The sequence below is a fragment of the Aotus nancymaae genome, unplaced genomic scaffold (assembly GCF_030222135.1).
Source record: "Aotus nancymaae isolate 86718 unplaced genomic scaffold, 86718_ANA_hifiasm-v0.15.2.pri h1tg000004l, whole genome shotgun sequence".
Lineage (NCBI taxonomy): Eukaryota > Metazoa > Chordata > Mammalia > Primates > Aotidae > Aotus > Aotus nancymaae.
In genome coordinates, this window is record NW_026988415.1 from 25,691,681 (window position 1) to 25,709,321 (window position 17,641).

The 17,641-nt window shown below is 43.6% G+C and overlaps 1 protein-coding gene across 6 annotated transcripts in view; it reads right to left on the reverse strand.

The window, feature by feature from the left end:
- GRIA3 (glutamate ionotropic receptor AMPA type subunit 3) overlaps window positions 1–12,727 on the reverse strand; it is a 335,194-nt gene extending 322,467 nt beyond the window's left edge. For 4 of the 6 annotated variants that reach the window (XM_012475435.2, XM_012475455.2, XM_012475463.2 and 1 more), the window contains exons 1-2: window positions 11,995–12,419; window positions 10,649–10,807 (exon numbers count right to left, since the gene is read on the reverse strand). In XM_012475435.2, coding sequence (XP_012330858.1) covers window positions 10,649–10,807; window positions 11,995–12,103 — 268 coding nt within the window. In that variant the 5' untranslated portion in view covers window positions 12,104–12,419. The other 2 variants (XM_021676443.2, XM_012475444.3) reach the window with 2 other exon arrangements.
- Window positions 12,728–17,641: the final 4,914 nt, after the last annotated feature.

Here is a 17,641-nt window from a genome sequence, read left to right on the forward strand (position 1 = left end):
ATGAGAAGTAGAATTTTGTCTGAGGCTTGCTTTTATACCTGGTAGTGCGGTAAATGGGGAGAAGATCTATAGCCTCACTTTATGGCAGGCTATTAATATCCAAGAAAAAGTACCTAGTGATTGTGAATGACCAGATTGGTTTAGGTTAGTTTACAACTTCAGACAACTATTACATCTCTATTTTAGACCCTGGTCTAAAGTTGGCAAGCCTCTTTCTCAGAGTATATGGGAAGCTCCTACCTTGAGTGACTGTTGACATATCCTTACTTGACCCAGCGGCCTCCCAGTTGTGGGCCTGGGGTTTGCATGTTCTGGAACCTAAGAAGTTGTCCAAAGCACAGCCCTCCTTTTGCTATCAAATAGGTACCTCTTCTGATCTGCTGAGCGCTTATTAATGACCTTGCGCCAGCATTCTGACCTTGCTGAGGGCCTCAGCATTGCCTTGGGGAAGGTTAGTTAGAGTTGAGCTGGCACTCAACCATGAAAAGCTAGTAGATATACAGTGTATGTACATGGGACCACAAGTATGTACACAAAGGAGACAAAGTTCTACCATATTGAGATACTTTGATGGCACACTATAAGAAGAAAGTCAAAATAGAGTTTTCATTGAGAAGAGCTTTGCTCTCTGCTGTTATCAGTAGTTATAACTACCAGTTAATAGAGCTTCCCTCAACCAGTAACCTATCTGCTAAAAGGAGATGTATAGTATAGTGCAGTGGTCAGAAATGTGTACTTTCCACTTCCAATCCCTCTAGGTCCTGTTGCAGGCATTTTGTTTGTTCCATAGTGGTTTAAGAAAATTGAATTTGAATGTCTTCAGGCAGAAGCATGGACTCTCCAGATTGCCATACGTCCCACCACTCCCTATTATAACACACTTGGTCCAATTACCACATTTATGTGGTCTGCCTAGTCCCTACATACATTTGAAATTTCAACCCAAGTTAAAATTGATTCAGGCTCTAGAGACAGGAAGATCTCGGGTAGAATCCTGGCTCTACTACTTAGCTAGTTGTGTGACCTTGAGCTAGTTGCTTATACATTTTGAACCACCTATGATTCCCCTTTTAGATTCCCCTTTTAGATGAGAGTTCCTTGCTTGTGGCAATGTTGTGATGATTCCAGGAGATAAGGCATGTAAAATGCTTAGCAGAGTCCTTCCACGTGGTACGGGTTTAATAAATGGTAGTTGTTATTATTTTACCTCTGGTTTTAAATTTGTTGACAGCAAGGATGGGGAGGAGGGCACACTGATTGCTATATGAACTGATTGCAATACATTTATTTTTAATAAGTGGGTTGGCATTTGCCATGACATCTAGTTCATAGCATGTCTGAGGACCAATCATTAGTAAAGAAAGGAAAATGCATTGAAAAATGAAAATCATTCCCTCGTCTCTACTTACCATCTCAAAGAGCATTTTGCTTTATTTCCCTCAGAAACTGTTATTTGAGGCTAGTCTCTTAGTTCTTTCAAGTCTTAGATTTCCAGCCTGAAAGCTACATTCTCTAATGCTTGCATGGGCCAAAAGCACCTCAGTTACATAGAGAAGTAACATATGTGAAAGTGCCTGGCACGATATCTGGTGCTCAGTGGGTATTCAATAAATATTCAATCTGAATCTGTATATCTCTGTAGTACTACGGGTTTTTAAACCTGTGATTCCTAAACTAAGTGTGTATTAGTATCACCCTAGACCTTTGTGAAACACTTATCTTAATATTTTCTGATTCAGTACATCTAGGAATTCATATTTAACAAGCATCTCTGGTGATTCTAAAGCAAGTGGCCCAATTTAAGAAACGCTGTTTAATGAACAAGCAGCTTTGGAAACTGCAAGGAGGTACTAGGATATTTGAGAATGTTTAACAGGTTCTGGCTGACTTTGGACATTAATGGCCATTTTTTTCTTTTCTTTTTTTTTTTTTTTTTTTTTTTTGAGATGGAGTCTCACTCTGTCGCCCAGGCTGGAGTGCAGTGGCCCGATCTTGGCTCACTGCAACCTCTGCCTCCCAGGTTCAAGCAATTCTCTTGCCTCAGCCTCCTGACTAGCTGGGACTACAGGCAGACACCACCACACCCGGCTAATTTTTTTTGAATTTTTTATTTAGTAGAGATGGGGTTTTACCGTGTTGCCCAGGCTGGTTGCGAACGCCTGAGCTCAGGCAATCCGCCCACCTTGGCCTCCCAAAGTGATGGGATTACAGGCATAACCCACTGTACCCAGCCATTAATGGCCTTTCTATCTTAACTGTGCAAGTGTGTTCAACTACACAAAGACCCGTACCCACACCCATACACTTATCCCTCTGTGAGCTGGGTTCTGATTCCTTCCAGTCTCATTTATTGCCTGTTGCTTGACCCCTTTCTGGGGAGCTACAAAGATGAGGGCCCTGGTTGCAATGAGTAATTGGCAAGGTAGATCAGCCAATCATGAATAATTGAGAGGGAATTATTTTTGATCACAACAATTTTTAAAAGCTTAAAAAAGTTCTTGCTACCCCTCATCACAAACTGATTTTACCTCTGAAAATTTTCCACAGTAACTGTGAGAATCCTGAAGCTGAAATCACCTATTGCAACAAACACCACACACAACAGGCAGCAGGCCCACTACCATCAGAAGGGTGTGACTTTGGTCAAAGGCAGCTAAAATAGTTAAAGATAACTAAAATCTTCGAGAATAAAGTACCAGAATTAATGCATGGAGAAGATCAAATGTTGAAAAATAGGTGAAGTGTATTTGAGGGAATCTTCCTTATCCTCCAGAATCTCCCAACGCCCCTCTGAATGCCCACAATCCATTTGGTGCCTCACTTCCTTGGGCAGGTGTCTTGTTCTGGGTCACTTACCTGTGTTAGAAAGCCCCCTCTGAGGATCCTGCAAGGTAGCAGGTGGCAGTCTGAACAGAGAATTCTGGTTGAAATATTAATGACTGATAAGGATTTAATTTATTGCCTTCCAGATAGCACACTTGCATTTTGGCACAAGCTTTCAGTGCAATAACACAAATAAATGAATTTGTGGAATTTCTGACTAATGGCACACTGTTGGGGGCAATATTTTGGGGGAATTTTGCTGTTTTGTGGTCTTCAAATGACACCGGGTAAGCTTTTAATGACTTCCCTGGAGCAGTTCTCGGCTCAGATCTGCTAGAAAGTGACATTACTTCCCTTTCCTCCCCTCAATGAGTGTCTGGCACAGGCCTTGAAAATTGAGTCAATTTTTCAGTCTCTTAGGGAACCAGATAGAATTCAGGTTGTGTTGTACTTCTTGTTTCTAACCCTGTTTAAGGGAAGTCAGACAGCTGAGGAGCAGATGTTACATGCCTGCTTCTGGCATGCCTTGACCCAGAGAAGCAAAGTGGAAAGGGAGTCGGAACCGCATGCCAACCTTCGCTCTCTTGGGCAGGTTGTTTCTAAAAGGGGCACTTTGGGGTATGGCAAGGAGCCAAGACACTGTCACCCTGGCTTATGAGTTACTTCCTCTCTGAACCTGCCTTTCAGTCCCCACTCTGCATCCCTACAATAAAGCAACTCTAAATGCTCTCATCAGATATCTAGTCATGCCGCCTACAGACCTGGCTGAAATGGATACGGGGTTGTTGGGAATGTGATAGATACATACTTGAGTAAGAATGAGCCAATATGTCTCTTACAGTACCTTCTTTGGAGGGCAAGAAGATACAAACATGGATAAGAGCTTCTCTGCAAGAACCTTTTCTTTTAATGATCACAGTCTCCTTGCTCTGGGCTTTTCTTACTCAAAGTGTGGTTCAAGGACCAGAAGCTTTGGCTTTGTCATCACCTGGGAGCTCGCTAAAAATGCAAATTCTTGGGTACCATGACAGACACTAGTGAATCAGAATGTTTGTTTTAACAAGATCTCTAGGTGATTGGTGTGCACATAAAAAATTAAGAAGTGCTGTTCTACACTGAATTGTGCCTCATAGGGTTGAGGGATCATTACCTGCTTTGTTCCCTCTCCTTATTCTTATCCTTGCTCCCCTGTACCCTCCAAATAAGGACAAATGATGGTTGTGTTGAGAATAATTGCTTAAGAACCCAGTAACAGTTGGGAATTGAGGAACAGGGAGGTCCAGATATCGCATGGGATGTAAACGCTTCTCTGACCAATGAGCAATTGGAAATCTGGAAGAGACTTTGCTGGTAATTCCCTTGGGAGGGAGGCCAGAGTGTATGTTTGAGACAAGGAAAGGGAAGGATGGAGGGAGGAAGAGATACTGCTTAACCAGGCTTCCAAATACCTCCAGAGATAGCAGTTAGTGACTGTGAGAGGGATGTTACCTCTTAAACATGGCATTCCGCATACCATCCCAGGGAAAGGAAACTTACGGCTGGAGACACAGCTTCCCTCCCACCTTTTTCCTCTCCTATAACCTTCCTTCTGTGCCAATGCATCTCCTGACAGTGCCCACATAGGCAGCTTCAGACTCCATACCAGCTTCTTTAATAAAATGAATACCTATGAACTTTGGCAGCTTCCCAAATTACCCCACAGGCTTTTAGATTGAATGCAAAGAAGTTGGACCTCCCTATGCCTCGGGTGTACTTACAGCCAACCTACTATGTGCAGTTAGACTTCTACTTTGGCCTGTAAAGGTCTTCTGTGACCAAAGCCAGCTGACCTTTAGTTTGGGTAGAGTTGAATAGCCACTCTGAGAATAATATCCAGAAACACTCCTATTTAAGTATCTTTCCTTGAACTTGAGGCATTATGGTTCCCATAGTCCCTGGTTTTAAAGCAAATACTCCCCCTGTTACATATATTAACACTTTACCATTTATCTGCCACTTTCGTATATGTGAAATATATAGCTCTATTAGATATAAAGCTGTCACCCCCAAAGTAGAGTGCAGGCCCTATTGTACTCTACATCCTTGGAGGATGGACAAACAATAGAGATATTCTGATGGAGAAGGAGAAGGTCTGGGAATTAGGGCTGGAAAAGTCCAGGGCAGAAAATAGTCCCTAGGTAAGTTTAGTGTGGGTGGGATGCCAGAATCAGGGGCTGGTCAGTGAGTAGGCAGTTAGAGACCAGCAAAAGTGAGTTAGAGTTAGCCGAGCAGGACAGATAAAGCAAGAGAAGAAAATAATAGAAGAGGTAGAAATACGTCCACCTTAACCTTTGGCAAGGACTGACCCCTTTTGGGGGCTGCTGCTGTAGCTCAAGGCTCATCCCACACACAGGCTGAGGCTATCTGTAGCTCTGCATCTGGACCCCAGACATTTCCTGAGCAGCTCCCAAGATGGTGGGAATTCCTTTTGTGTCTGCACAACTCCCACAGTGCTGCTGAAGAATACCTGTCATCCCTAACTGGGGTTTTAATTGCACCCTCCTGTGGATATTTTATCTAATAAGACCCAAAGTAACAAAGCCCAAGGAATAAAGTCAAAACCTGATTTTTTTTAATGGAGCAGGTAAAATATACAGATCATTTGCTTGACCTTCATAGAAGATAGATGGTTTTATGAAAGGTCCTTCAAATTTATTTTGCAGTCCAAATCTAAGAAGTGGATAGGAAAATCATCTGGATAAGTATGTTTGTTAGTCTCCTCCAAAGTTATGGAATTCTATCTTATAAAATTCTGGCCCTCTGTTAAAATCTATGCCATCATTTAATCCTTAAACCAACTGTATAAAAATGACAAATCTCTTATCCACAAAGGAAGACAAGGATGCCTCAGCAGCTTCATTTATTTTTCAGTCTTTTAAAATGAAACCAGCCAATCACCTCTGACTACCCAAAACAATGAAATTTAAAAATACATCAGGAGCCAAAAACAAAACAAAAAGCTCATCTATTCGCCACTATTCTCACTCAATCTTAGGGACTAGGGAGGGAAATGCAGAGTTAAGGGAATTACCTCTGTAGGGGTAGAAATAGGAAAATGTGGAAAACTAGTTTCATTTTAGGGAAAAAAGTTAAAATTGCAGAGAGGAAGAAAAACCATGGCCCATTTTGCAACAAATGTAGATGGAGAACAAAATAACTCCCTTTATTCCTTTCCTTCGAACCCTTCTTGCTGCTCTCCCCTCTTATTTAGTAGATCAATAGGAAGCTGCCTTCTAGGGGAGGTAATATGCTTTGCAGGAAGCTCACCTTTACAGCCTGCTGATTGCTATCTATTTTTATGGCCCAAATGAACAGCATCAGCTTCTTCCCTGCGCCCCCCATAAAAAATAAATTTTAAAAACTGTAATAAACCTTGTGAAAAGGTGACTTAAATTTTTGACTGGCACCACGAAGGCAACCTCTTCGTGCTTCAGGGGGCTAAGCCAGAGGGGCTGAGAAGTGAGCTAAACCGGTGAGCTTCCTGAAGGCTGGCCAGCACACAGAGGAGAGAGGGAGAGCAGCAAAGGCACAAAGACAGGGAAGAGGGGGAGTGAGAAAGGGAGTGGAGCCAGAGCAGTCAATATTGGGCAGTATGGCAAAATCTGTTTAAGGGAAGGAGCCTTGATCTTGATCCCAGTAGTCTTCACCTGGTTTCCAAATCGTACATGGAAAGGACAGACACCAAAGCCAAACCAAGACAAAACAAAACTCACTAGATTGCAAAGAATGGGATCAAGGGAGACATTTCCTTCCCAAATGGACATAAATGGTTAAATTGATCCTGGCAATTAGAATAATTAGATAATTAGATTGTGACTCTGTAGGCAAGAGACAGAAACCTGTTTCAGCTAAGTATATTGGTAGTGAAACGCTCTCAGTTATAAAAGGAGTGTGTTCTCAGTAGGTATATTTCAAATGGCTTGAAAAAAAATAATGGTACAAAAATTTGCATCTGATGGGTTAGGTTTAGCCAGCAAAAGGGATTTTGCCTGGGGCTCCATTAGAGCCTGCACTCCTAAATCCTGTTCTCAATCCCACCATCACCATTGCGCCTCCATCAACAGATTTTTATTTAAGCCAATGCGTTTAGAGCACAATTCTGTGGTGAATAACCTTTAAGGTTACATTTGCCTTTTCCCTGCTTCTTGCAAACAGTGCGTAATCCACAAGCACATTTGTTGGCTGTAAAGGTGTACAACAGCAATTTTTGCAATGACAGTGCGGAGAGGGAATATGAGATCTGTGTGCTAATGAGCTGACACTGCAGAGGCTGGGGCGGTGTAGTGTGGAGTGCACTACAAGTGCACAGCAGCAAGACACAGGAGGGGACTTGAAGGGAATCGGCGACGTTTCCTGAGGAACCAGGGCAGCAAAGCCACACAATGGGACCCATCAGTCCCTTGATGTTTCCACACCCCCACCTCCAAAGCCTTAGGACAATCAAATCTGTTTTTTAAAGAACAAACATGTAACTTACACGTGTATACATCTCTTTTCATGTATATTGATCATGTGTGTATGAATGTATGTATCCTGAAGCCAAAATATTCACACCATTCTTGTTTCTGGGGTTATCTAGTTAAATTGAAAAGTATGGCAGCAAACTCTATTAATCCCTATGAAATGGGAACATGTACTTCAAATCAAGTGAGTTTCTTTGATAAACTTCAATCCATCTCTGAGATGAGATCCCAAATTAAACCATTTCAAAGCCAGTGTGGCTCTTATTGGCTTCGTAAGGCATGGAATAAAGTTGGAGTCTGTCTTAAGCAAACCTCTTAGGGGTTGTGCAAAAAATTGGTTTCTGATGAAGAAGAGTCTCAAATGACTGATGGGTGGGATTCATTGCAAGGAAACCTTTCAAATACATTGTCAGAGGTTGTAGGGGTGGGTGATGCAGAGGGAGAACAGAGAGCAGGAACACATACATGAAGGAATTACCCTTTCTTTATTCTTTGTACGTTTATTTACTTGCACATCTATACCCTAGAAAGTGTGTGCCTGCCTCAGGATTGAGGGTGCAGGAAAGATCATGAGAAGAGATCAATTCTAGTGCTAAGGGAATTTGAAACTAGGAAAACTAGGAATTTTGCACAGGAATAAGGGAAAGTTCCTTTAATTTTTGCCAGCCCGTTCCATATTGAACCAGACAGGAGAGGTGGTTGGCCACATTGAGACTCATCTGTGGTTTTCACAAATTCTCCCTAGGTCTCCAGGGATAGGCGGGCTGGAGGATACAGAGGTTTTTCTTTGCACAGTCAGGGCAGTCAATTGGAGGAGTGGAACTTGGGGTCACCTGCCAGGCTCCAGTATTGAACTAGAATTGCATGCCAGTTGGAAATATTTGATCTCCACTTCCACAAGAAAAAGAGCAATCAAAGCCAGGGACAGAAATGAGATACACCTCCAAGGTTTCTTTGGCCCCTTGAAATCATTGGTTTCTGCATTCAAAGATTATGGTTAGACCAGTCATCTTTCTCATATTAAGCTACCAGGCAGCAGCTGCCGGGAGACAGCTTTGAGATCTAGCCCCCCTTCAATGATTGTGACATTCAGAGATGACTGTTTTGGGGACCAGAGAATATGACAGCTTTCCTCTTCTGTCTTCAGAGAAAGCAACAGGCAGCAGGATACGAAACAACGGTTTCTAGCTATTTTTCCTTCATGTGTCTGTGCATGCATACATGTGTATGTGACATAACTAAGGGCAAGGTCACCTTTTTGTTTTCTTTTTCTTGCTGCCCAGCGAGCCACAACCCTTCTGAATTGTCAAGCCCCTAGCCACAACCCAGCCTTGTAAGTGTAAGTGCTATGAATTTATGGTGAGGGATTTTGATCAACTTCTCTTCCTTTCTCATGGTTGTTCTTTCATTGCCCTGAGAGGTAAGGCAATAAGGCAACTCAATACCCATATGGATGACTTACTGCCTTTTCCTAAACCTGAGATTTTCACATGGCAAGAATCATTTCTGATTGCTCCTTGAGGGGGGTTCCCACAGTCCAGGGCTGGTGGGTGTCAATCTGGTTTGACCATAAGAACGGGACCAAAAACCTTGGAAATCAATCATTTCTGAGAAACCAGTTCTCTTATCCCAGTTCTCATCAGTGAAAACACACTGAAGGCATTTGAAATAAATATTATTTGTTATTAATGATAATAAACCCTGGTAGTTGAATGTATTTAGTTTTAAATCTGTTCTAATTGATATTTAGGAAGCTATATTTGAGATTCAGCCTCTTGACAAGATCACAGTGCTGCAGGATTAACAATCAGATGTGTGTTATAAATGCTGTGGAGACAGGCTGGGATTACCAAAATAAGATGCAAAGTATAGACAGACATTTTGAAACTTTCACACTTAGCTGGAATTAATAAATTCCTATTTTTGTCAATTTCAGAAAGCCAAAGAAAGTCAAATATGGAGTACCACAGAACATGTTCATATAAGGATCTGTATCTTCAGCTAAAATTTTCTTAAAGCTGATAACTGTCACATTTCTTGCAGAGTATGTCACCCCCATCCCCTTGGCCTAAGTCTTCAAAGCCAAGGAACCTATGCCCTTGGAGAGAGACCCTTTCATAGGTTTCTGGAAAACATGTATCCTTTGAGGCAGAAGTATTTAAAGAAAGTCATATACAAAGTTTCACCCATCCAAACATAAATATCATTTCTCCCTTGGAAGGGAAAGGAAAAAAAACCCAAAATTCCAAACTACATCAGCCATAAAAGCAAAGCATATTTTATACCATATTCAGCCTCATTGTTGTGAAAACTTTTAGTGAAATAAGCTTACATGAAGAATTCTCAGTCTTTCTCACGAAACATTCCATTCAAGTACAACCATATGTCCAACAGGCTATTAGCCATTTAGGTTCCTGTGGTTTTATTTTGCAAAATGTCCCCTTTTCAGAGGAACAATCACAACTAAGGATTTCAGAAATGGCTTTGGGGCTGTTGAATTTCCTCTTTCCATATTCAGTTTTCCTGCTCCAAGCCTCCTCTCCTCCTGCCCCCTCCTCGCTCTAAATTAAGAGCTGCGTTGTCCTTAACAATCATGGGGGTGAACAACATTAGGGGAGGCAGAACTAGCTTTCCAAATCATCACCTGATCACCATTTTCTCCCCTCCGCTCAGTTTGCTAGGCGTTCATCACTTGCAATCAGTTTATAGTCTTATCAGTTCCTATCAGCTCTCTCAGTAAGTAAGGTAATATTTGAGGACAGAAAGAGGCCAGGAAACCCAGCCTGATCTGCCCTCAAGGTCACTTGTTTGCAGAATTTCTCATATTTGCTTCCTACACATTAGGCAATTGTCAAATTCAGCTCGTTCCTACAGCCAGGCACAAGCTTTAACAGTCAAGTGATGTACATCCTGAATTGACTCAATCAAGAAGCTGCTGCTTCTTTTTTTAATCTCATCTGAAGAAATTTCTCTGAACAACCATGCTATTTTTTTCTTTCTTTCTTTTTTTTCCCCAGTTAAAAAAAAAAAAGAGTGTTGGAGAGGGAACACTAGGTTAGCAGGGAGGAAAATGAAACTTTTGCATCAAACCCTATTTGGAACAGACTTTTGCCCACTGTCTTGAGTTTTTCCACTGCCTTCAGCCCCTCAGCAGTATCCTTTGGAGTTGATTTATGCAGCATGAAACCGGATGGATTAGAGCCCCTAAAATACCTACTACTGAGGCAATCATCTCCCAGCACACACACAGACCCTAAGTGCCACAAGAAAGATGCAAATGAGGTCCCCAATGTCCAAAAGGGAGGAAAAGCAAATCTACTTACAAGCATTTGTCACAGAAAAACTATTGGAGGAATCCAAGTGATCTACGTGGTAATTCAAATGGAAGGGCTTCTCCGTGGTGTTCTGGTTGGTGTTGTATAACTGCACGGCAAAGCGGAAAGCGCTGTGCTCCTGCACTGTGTTTCTCATGAAAAGTCCACCTATAAGCAAAGGGAACGGAGATTTGGCTTCTGTTCCCACACCCTAGGGCCAGTTAGAAATTGGGGAACACTATAGGTACTGGATACCTCTTAATGACACTGGGGTGCGGGATTGAGGATTGATATTCAACCTGTGTGTCTTTCAAGACTTGTGAACTCAGATTTTGGCCAAGAGAAACCCGGTTTTTCCAGACTGAAGAAAAGAGGCTAGAGAGAAGGGAGAAGAGAAGAGGGGGCTGTTTTGGGGTAGGACGATGGAACCGAGAGTGGGACTTGGTTCTTTCTTAGGAGGTAGCCTTCTTTTTTTTCTAGCGCCCCCCGCCCCCACCTTCCAGCGCTCAGCCGCACAGTGGTTCATCTTTTCCTTGTGTGAAGGGAAAGGTTGGCAAGAAAAACAATCTTGTTCCCCCTGCTACCCCAACCCATTCCACATAGCCACCCTCCCCTGTGACAATACAGGGGGGTTGCTTCAGTAATGGCAAAAATTCTAACTTCTAGACTTGTAAATACAGACAGAAGCCAAGATAACTCCCTCTAGGTGCCCAGGAGCCGGGCTCCAGACAGACACAGCGGCAATTCATGAATTCGTGTTCTGCGTGACTTCGCCACTTGCCCCCTCAGCACCTTGTCTCACCCGCGCCTCCTACCCCATCCACCACCGACACCGGCTGCTGCCCGGGTCTGGGAGATCCAAAGTGGGCTCCACTTCCCCCAGCACCAGCCTGTCTCCCGACAGCCTGAGACTCTGGACTGAGCACCCCGGGCCCGAGTTATGTGCCCTGGCGCGGCCAGACAGTCGGCATCACCCTGGGACAACTTCCAGCAGCTGCATGCACGCCATGGCAAAGTCCAGAGCAGCGGAAAAGCCTCGACTCTTCACCCCCTTGCAGCATCCCAGCTTCCTGCTCGCCTCTGGTGCTCCTCTCAGCTCGGAAAACCTAGCAGCCCACCCCCACTAGCCCCAGGAGACCCCTCTCTTGTCCCAGAGGCTCTTCAGACCAGCCACCTCCTTGAGGCTCAGATTCTTCCCCCCCCCAAACATCCCCACCATCTCTGCTCGGTCCCCGGCCCCAGTCCCAGTTCCCAGGCCATACAGGACAGGAACCCACCGCAGCGAAAGCCCTGCCGGGGAAGTGGTCTCCGGTGAGGGAGAGCCTGGCCCGACCGGCTGGCTCGCTGGCGCTTACCTATGCTGATGGTGTTGGGGAATCCTCCGTGAGAATGACCCAAAAGCCCCAGGACTAAAAAGAAGACCGCCTGGAGCACGCTTTGCCCCATTTTCTTCTGCCTGGCCATGCTATGTCTAAAACGAAGCTGACAAGAGCATGGGCGCAACTCAGGAGTCGTCAAAATAATAATGGAAAAAGAAAAAGAATTCGCTGGCTCTTACACCCCCTCCCCTTAACTTGCTCTCGCTCACTCTTCCTTTCCACCCCACTAGTCTTCCTCCTCCTCCGCTGCCGCCGCCTCCTCTTCTTCCTCTTCTTCTTCTCTCTCTCTCTTACTCTCTCTCTTATTAGCTCTCTCTCGCGCTCGCTCGCTCGCTCTCTCTTCCTTTCTTGCTCCCTCTCTCTCCCTCTCGCTCTCAGGATCTCTCACACCCCCTCCCTTCCCCCCACCTCACTTCTGTCTTCACACCAATCTGGAAGGCGGGTTCACTGGCTGCAAGCTGGGTTCGCCAAAGCGATTTCTCTCCCTATGAGATATGAGAGAGGCGAGAGGCGAGAGAGACAGAGACAGAGAGAGAGACAGACAGACAGAGAGAGAGAGAGAGAGAGAGAAATAAAAAAACCTAAAACATAGAATAAAATGAGCGAAACATCGAAAAACAAAAACAGAGAAGCAAAATAAAGAGAACGAAAGAAGAAATTAGAAAGACAATCTGAGACTCTCTCCCTGCGCCCCCCCTCCCCAAAAAGATGGTAGGTCTAAAGAGGGGGAAAAAACGGAAAGAGCGAAAAGGCTCAGTGCTCATGAATTGGGCTCTTCCAATTGGGCCAGTAGGGGGATATTGATCAAAGTTGATCTGACGTGGAATTAAAGCCGCACACCGCTTAGTTCCACTGCAAACTGCAGCCCCGGACTGCAAAGCCTAGGCGCTGGCGTTTGTCAACACGGGAGATGGGGGGATCAATAGAAATACACCACTCCTAACGTGGATCAACCTTTCAAGCTGCAACCTCCTCCCCCACCCTTTTAAAAAAGCTGCATTGCCTCTGTGTTTGTGTCTGTCTTAAAAAAGGGGGGCCTTAGGAGGGTCATGAGTGGTTACTCCGGAGTCTTTGTAGAGACTCGCAGAAGCAGTTCCCATCACAATGCGCCCAAAGATGCTGCGCATGCCCGGTTTCTGCCGCTCCGCTTTTACAGCAGAGATCCGAGGGCGAGTGAGGAACCCCCCACCCCCATCCCCGCAGCTCTGGGAGGTGTGTCCCTCCCCTTAAGCTAGTGCTGAGGCCGGCTTGCAGAGGCATGGGGTGGGCGGTGCTGGGCAGTGATGGGCAGTGTGGGGCTGACTTCTTTGGAGGGCGTAGGAAAAAGTATGTGCGTGGAGGTAGTAACTAAAAGGTTAATGAAAAGGACGCTCAGTCTCACTGACCAAGGAGGAGGGAAGTGTGGGAATGAGCTTGTCTGGGGGTGGGGATTGAAACTTGAGGTTGGAGAAAACTGTAACTAGCTGCATTGCTCTGGGTTTAGCAACCTAGGCCCCTGATGACCTCAGAGGTTATCAATTCTTTCGGACTCTTTTTCCCCTCTGCTCTTAGGCGAGCAAAAAACCTATGAAGTACTACAGTACAGCCTGGATTTCAGTGACTGCTTGCCTTCTCCATAGCAAGTTGCGGATGAACCTCCTGGGCTATAGACTCCTCTCCCTAGCCCCTTTCTCCTGCAATGAGTAAAAAGAATCCTCTTTATCTCTCACGCTTTTCACTTTTACTTTACAGTTACTGAAGAAGGCATAGGTTTTATCCTCCCCACACCTGCTATTTTCCTTTTCATACCCTCTCCTCCTGGTCTAAGTGGAGCATGAACTTTCCTGCTGGTGTAAAGTGAACTGATATACACTGGGGATACAATTGCAGATATACAGGCAATAGAAGGACCCTGGAGCCCAGCTAGTACATCAGTTGCTCCAGAACTCGGGATTTGGCAAGACATAGGCTGGAGCCTGGAACAATGGAACAAAAGGGCTTCAAACCAGAAAAATTGTCCTAGGCTCTTCCCAAATTTCTATTCATTCTGATAATGCATAATTTCTTCCCACCCACCACCCATGGAAATCTTTTGTCTCCATTTTGATATTTCATGGACAAGAGTGTCGGAGAAACATGAGAGTCCGAGGAGACTCATCTTTTCAGTGGAAGAAGCATTAGGGCAAAGCGGGTAGCAGAGATAAGGTTGGTCACCCCATGCCAAATGTAGACAGGGACATAGCATCATTCAGGAACATGGTCTTAGAAGGCATACAAGTCCAGGTTCAAGTCTAAATTCCATCACATACAGGCAGTGGGTGACCTTCAACAACTTTGGTAATCTGAACCCTAGTTCTCTCATCTTCAAAATGGGAATATTAATATCTTTCTTTAAAAGGCAATTTTAAAGCTTAAGTAAGATAACTGATACGAAAGCATCTAATTCAGTGCCTGCCTCAGAGAAAACTCAATAAATATTAATTTCCAAACTCCCTTCCTTCTTTCTCACCTACTGAAAGTGCCCTCTTGTCCCCCAAATTTCCTCATGCTGTCATCCTCCTCTCTCCTCATATTCCACATAACTTCCGACCTGCTATCAAGTCTATGCCAATGTTCCACATGAAAATCTTGCCATCATAGCTCCTCAAAAGGCCCAGGAGACAATCTTTGCTAAGGTTCTAATGGCAGGCAGTGACAATCTAATATTAAAAATGACACATTTAAAGAACCTCTACTCTGTGCCAGGCACTAGGTGTTTCTCCTTTTAGATAACACAGTTACATTTTAATAGGTGCCTTCGATGCCTTGTCCCAAAGGAACAACTTTAATGAGAAGGTTTTAGTTTTGATTTCACGTGGGTGAACAATATATTTTGTACCAGGGGAAAGTGACTTTCAGCATGTCTCACTTCACTCCTGAAAGTAGCCAGGTCCCCACCCGTGCTTGACCAGCTATAAGAGGAGGTGGAAGAAAAGATCTGTGGCCATCTTCATTGTCATTTGGCTTAAAGAGTGCTGAAGGTGGATGAGTAACTAAAGATGAGAGACTGAAAAATATTTTGGTGACTACGCACTTGAAAACCCTCCACTGAAGTCATGACTGTGAATGACATCCATCCCTTCCATTTTCATCCTCCCCTGCCCACTACCTTTTTCCCCCTCTCTTTTATCTGCTGCCACTCTTTCAATTTTTAGCTGTCAGTGGCAGCTGTTGGCAGAGTTGGACTAGTCTCATTTGAGCCAGCAGGGGCACGGTGGTAGACTAAGCATATTGCTGTTGGTTGAAAAGCCTGTATAATACATGCAAATTCTTTAGCAATCGATCCCTTACTCAAAAGAGCAATGAGACACTTTGTAAACTTCAACTTTGATTTTCCAACGAGGGGTTAGAGATTATTTTAGCAGCATCATAGCCACCAGAAGTTACCAACAAAGCCCCAAACCTAGCTCTCCCTCTGTGGTTAAGAGGTATCTCTGCTGGATTTAGGATTACCCTCTAAACTAGTACCTATGGTTTGTACTTTTAAATGAGCTCCATATCATAGTTTGAAAAGCAAGAAAGTAATCCATTGCAGTTTTTATCAAAAAGTAAAAACTGTGCTGCTTTTCATGAGCTTTGTGCTTGGTTCAGGCTTGAGATAGGTGCACTTGGATAAGCAGAAAGAACTGTTGGTCAGTGGAATTCTAAGAGGGGATCTATACCATACATTGAGCCTCATACTTGCTAACTTCATAAAAATCAGGAAAATAACAAAAATCACCCTAATTCATTGGAAGGAAACTGCTATACCCTTCAAAGATAATGAAACCAAGATACTATATCCTTTGCCCAATGGGAACATAATTTCCTAACCATTTTACTTGATACTTTGATTTCTTCAACAAATATTTATTGACCACCTGCTATATGGCAGACTTTGTTAAGCACCAGGGATATAAGGAAGCAAGAAACAGTTTCTGCTTTTAATGAATTTCAAGTTCAAAGGAGGAACAGATGTATTCACTGGCAATGACAATGCAATATGGTAAGTGTGCTCTGAATATGGTAAGCACCAGGTACCATGGCAGCACAGAGGTTGGTGTTTAAATATCTGAAACAAGGTACTTCCCTTATCCCAAACCCTTAAAAACACAAGATAGAACAAAGTGATTTCTAAGCACCTTTTCTGCTTTTATGTTTGATCAGCCTATGATTCCATGAGGTGAGATTATTTTGGGGTTAGAAAACCTGTCCAATCTTCAGCCAAGACTCTAATCAAGGAACTAAGCTAGATACAAGTGATTCTTTGTGGCCATCTTTTGCACTGCCACTTCCAGATTATTTGGGAAGAATAGAGAGTTTAGTCGTCTCTGGAGATTCAGGTTGGACATGACTTCTAAGAAAGCTTAGGTCCTCTGACCTACTTCTCTGTAGTTCTATTTTCTCCATTATATCACCCCTCCAGAAACCTCTGTGGAAAGCTTTTATCTAGGCGTTGGCTTCCATGTTGCTGAATAAATCTACAGTCCTGAGAAGCTAAAACTCCAGACACAGGCCTAGTTGGAGCTGCTTCTGTTGGAAATGTATCTATGAGTTAGAGGAAAAGCCTTATTAATTTGGCTTTAATAGGCCAAGAAATTGATCCACTGAAACTTCTAGAAGGAGACAGTTACACCAAATGAGCAGTGGCCATGGGGGCAATTGTTTATCCTAAATTATTTTCAGATTAGCTTGCTTTGTATACATGATAAGGGTGTTTAGAACTCCATGTTTTCCTTGAAGACATCCCCGGGAGAAATGTGGAGGAGCACTTACTTGGAGATGACCTGCTATTTTTGGTACCTCTCTTCCAACACCTTCCTCTCTGGACTAAACACTTTCATACTACCTCCTTTAAGCACCCTCAGGGTTAGTGACCATGCTGTTGAATGGTCCTATATCAGTTAGAGTACTTCATGCTGCAGGCAAGAACAAATCCACTAAAACTGATGCAAACACTAAGGAAGACACATTGGCTGATATAACTGGAAGGGCCAAAGGTATGACTGACTTCAGAATTCATTAGACTCAGTAGTTCAACAATTTCATCAAAAACTTAATTTCTTTTCCTCTCTCCTTTCTGTTTCCCTCAAGATGGCAAAATGGCTGTAGGATTTCTTGGCTTCATATCTATGTCACATCATCTTGTATTGGTTGGAAGTGAATCATATGACTATTCATGATCCAATCTTGTGGTCGGGTAATGCCAGGCTTAGCCTGAAGTACTGGAACCAGTAGCCATGGCCTAGGGGACCAGAATTACGATCCATCTGTACAGTTTAGTGTAGGGTCAGTCTTCCCATTACCACCAAATTACATGATGGATAAACAGTGAGGGAGAGAGATATGGAAGTTGGGAAACAATCACAATAACCACTGACATTCCTGTCTTCCTGAAGGCCTGCTCCCTGAGAATTGTGGGTGGAAACAATTTTATTCTTCAAATGTCTACAGGCCCCTGAAGACTTGCTGAAATGGTTTGTCTTCAGTCGGTTGTAGGTACATTTCTCAATGCTGAGATCCTTTTGTTACTTTAGTAGCACAGCCCCCTAAATTTAGTTCAAAATGCATCTGCCTGATATTTTACTTCTGTTCTTAACAGAGTAATGTTATATTGAGAGTCCAA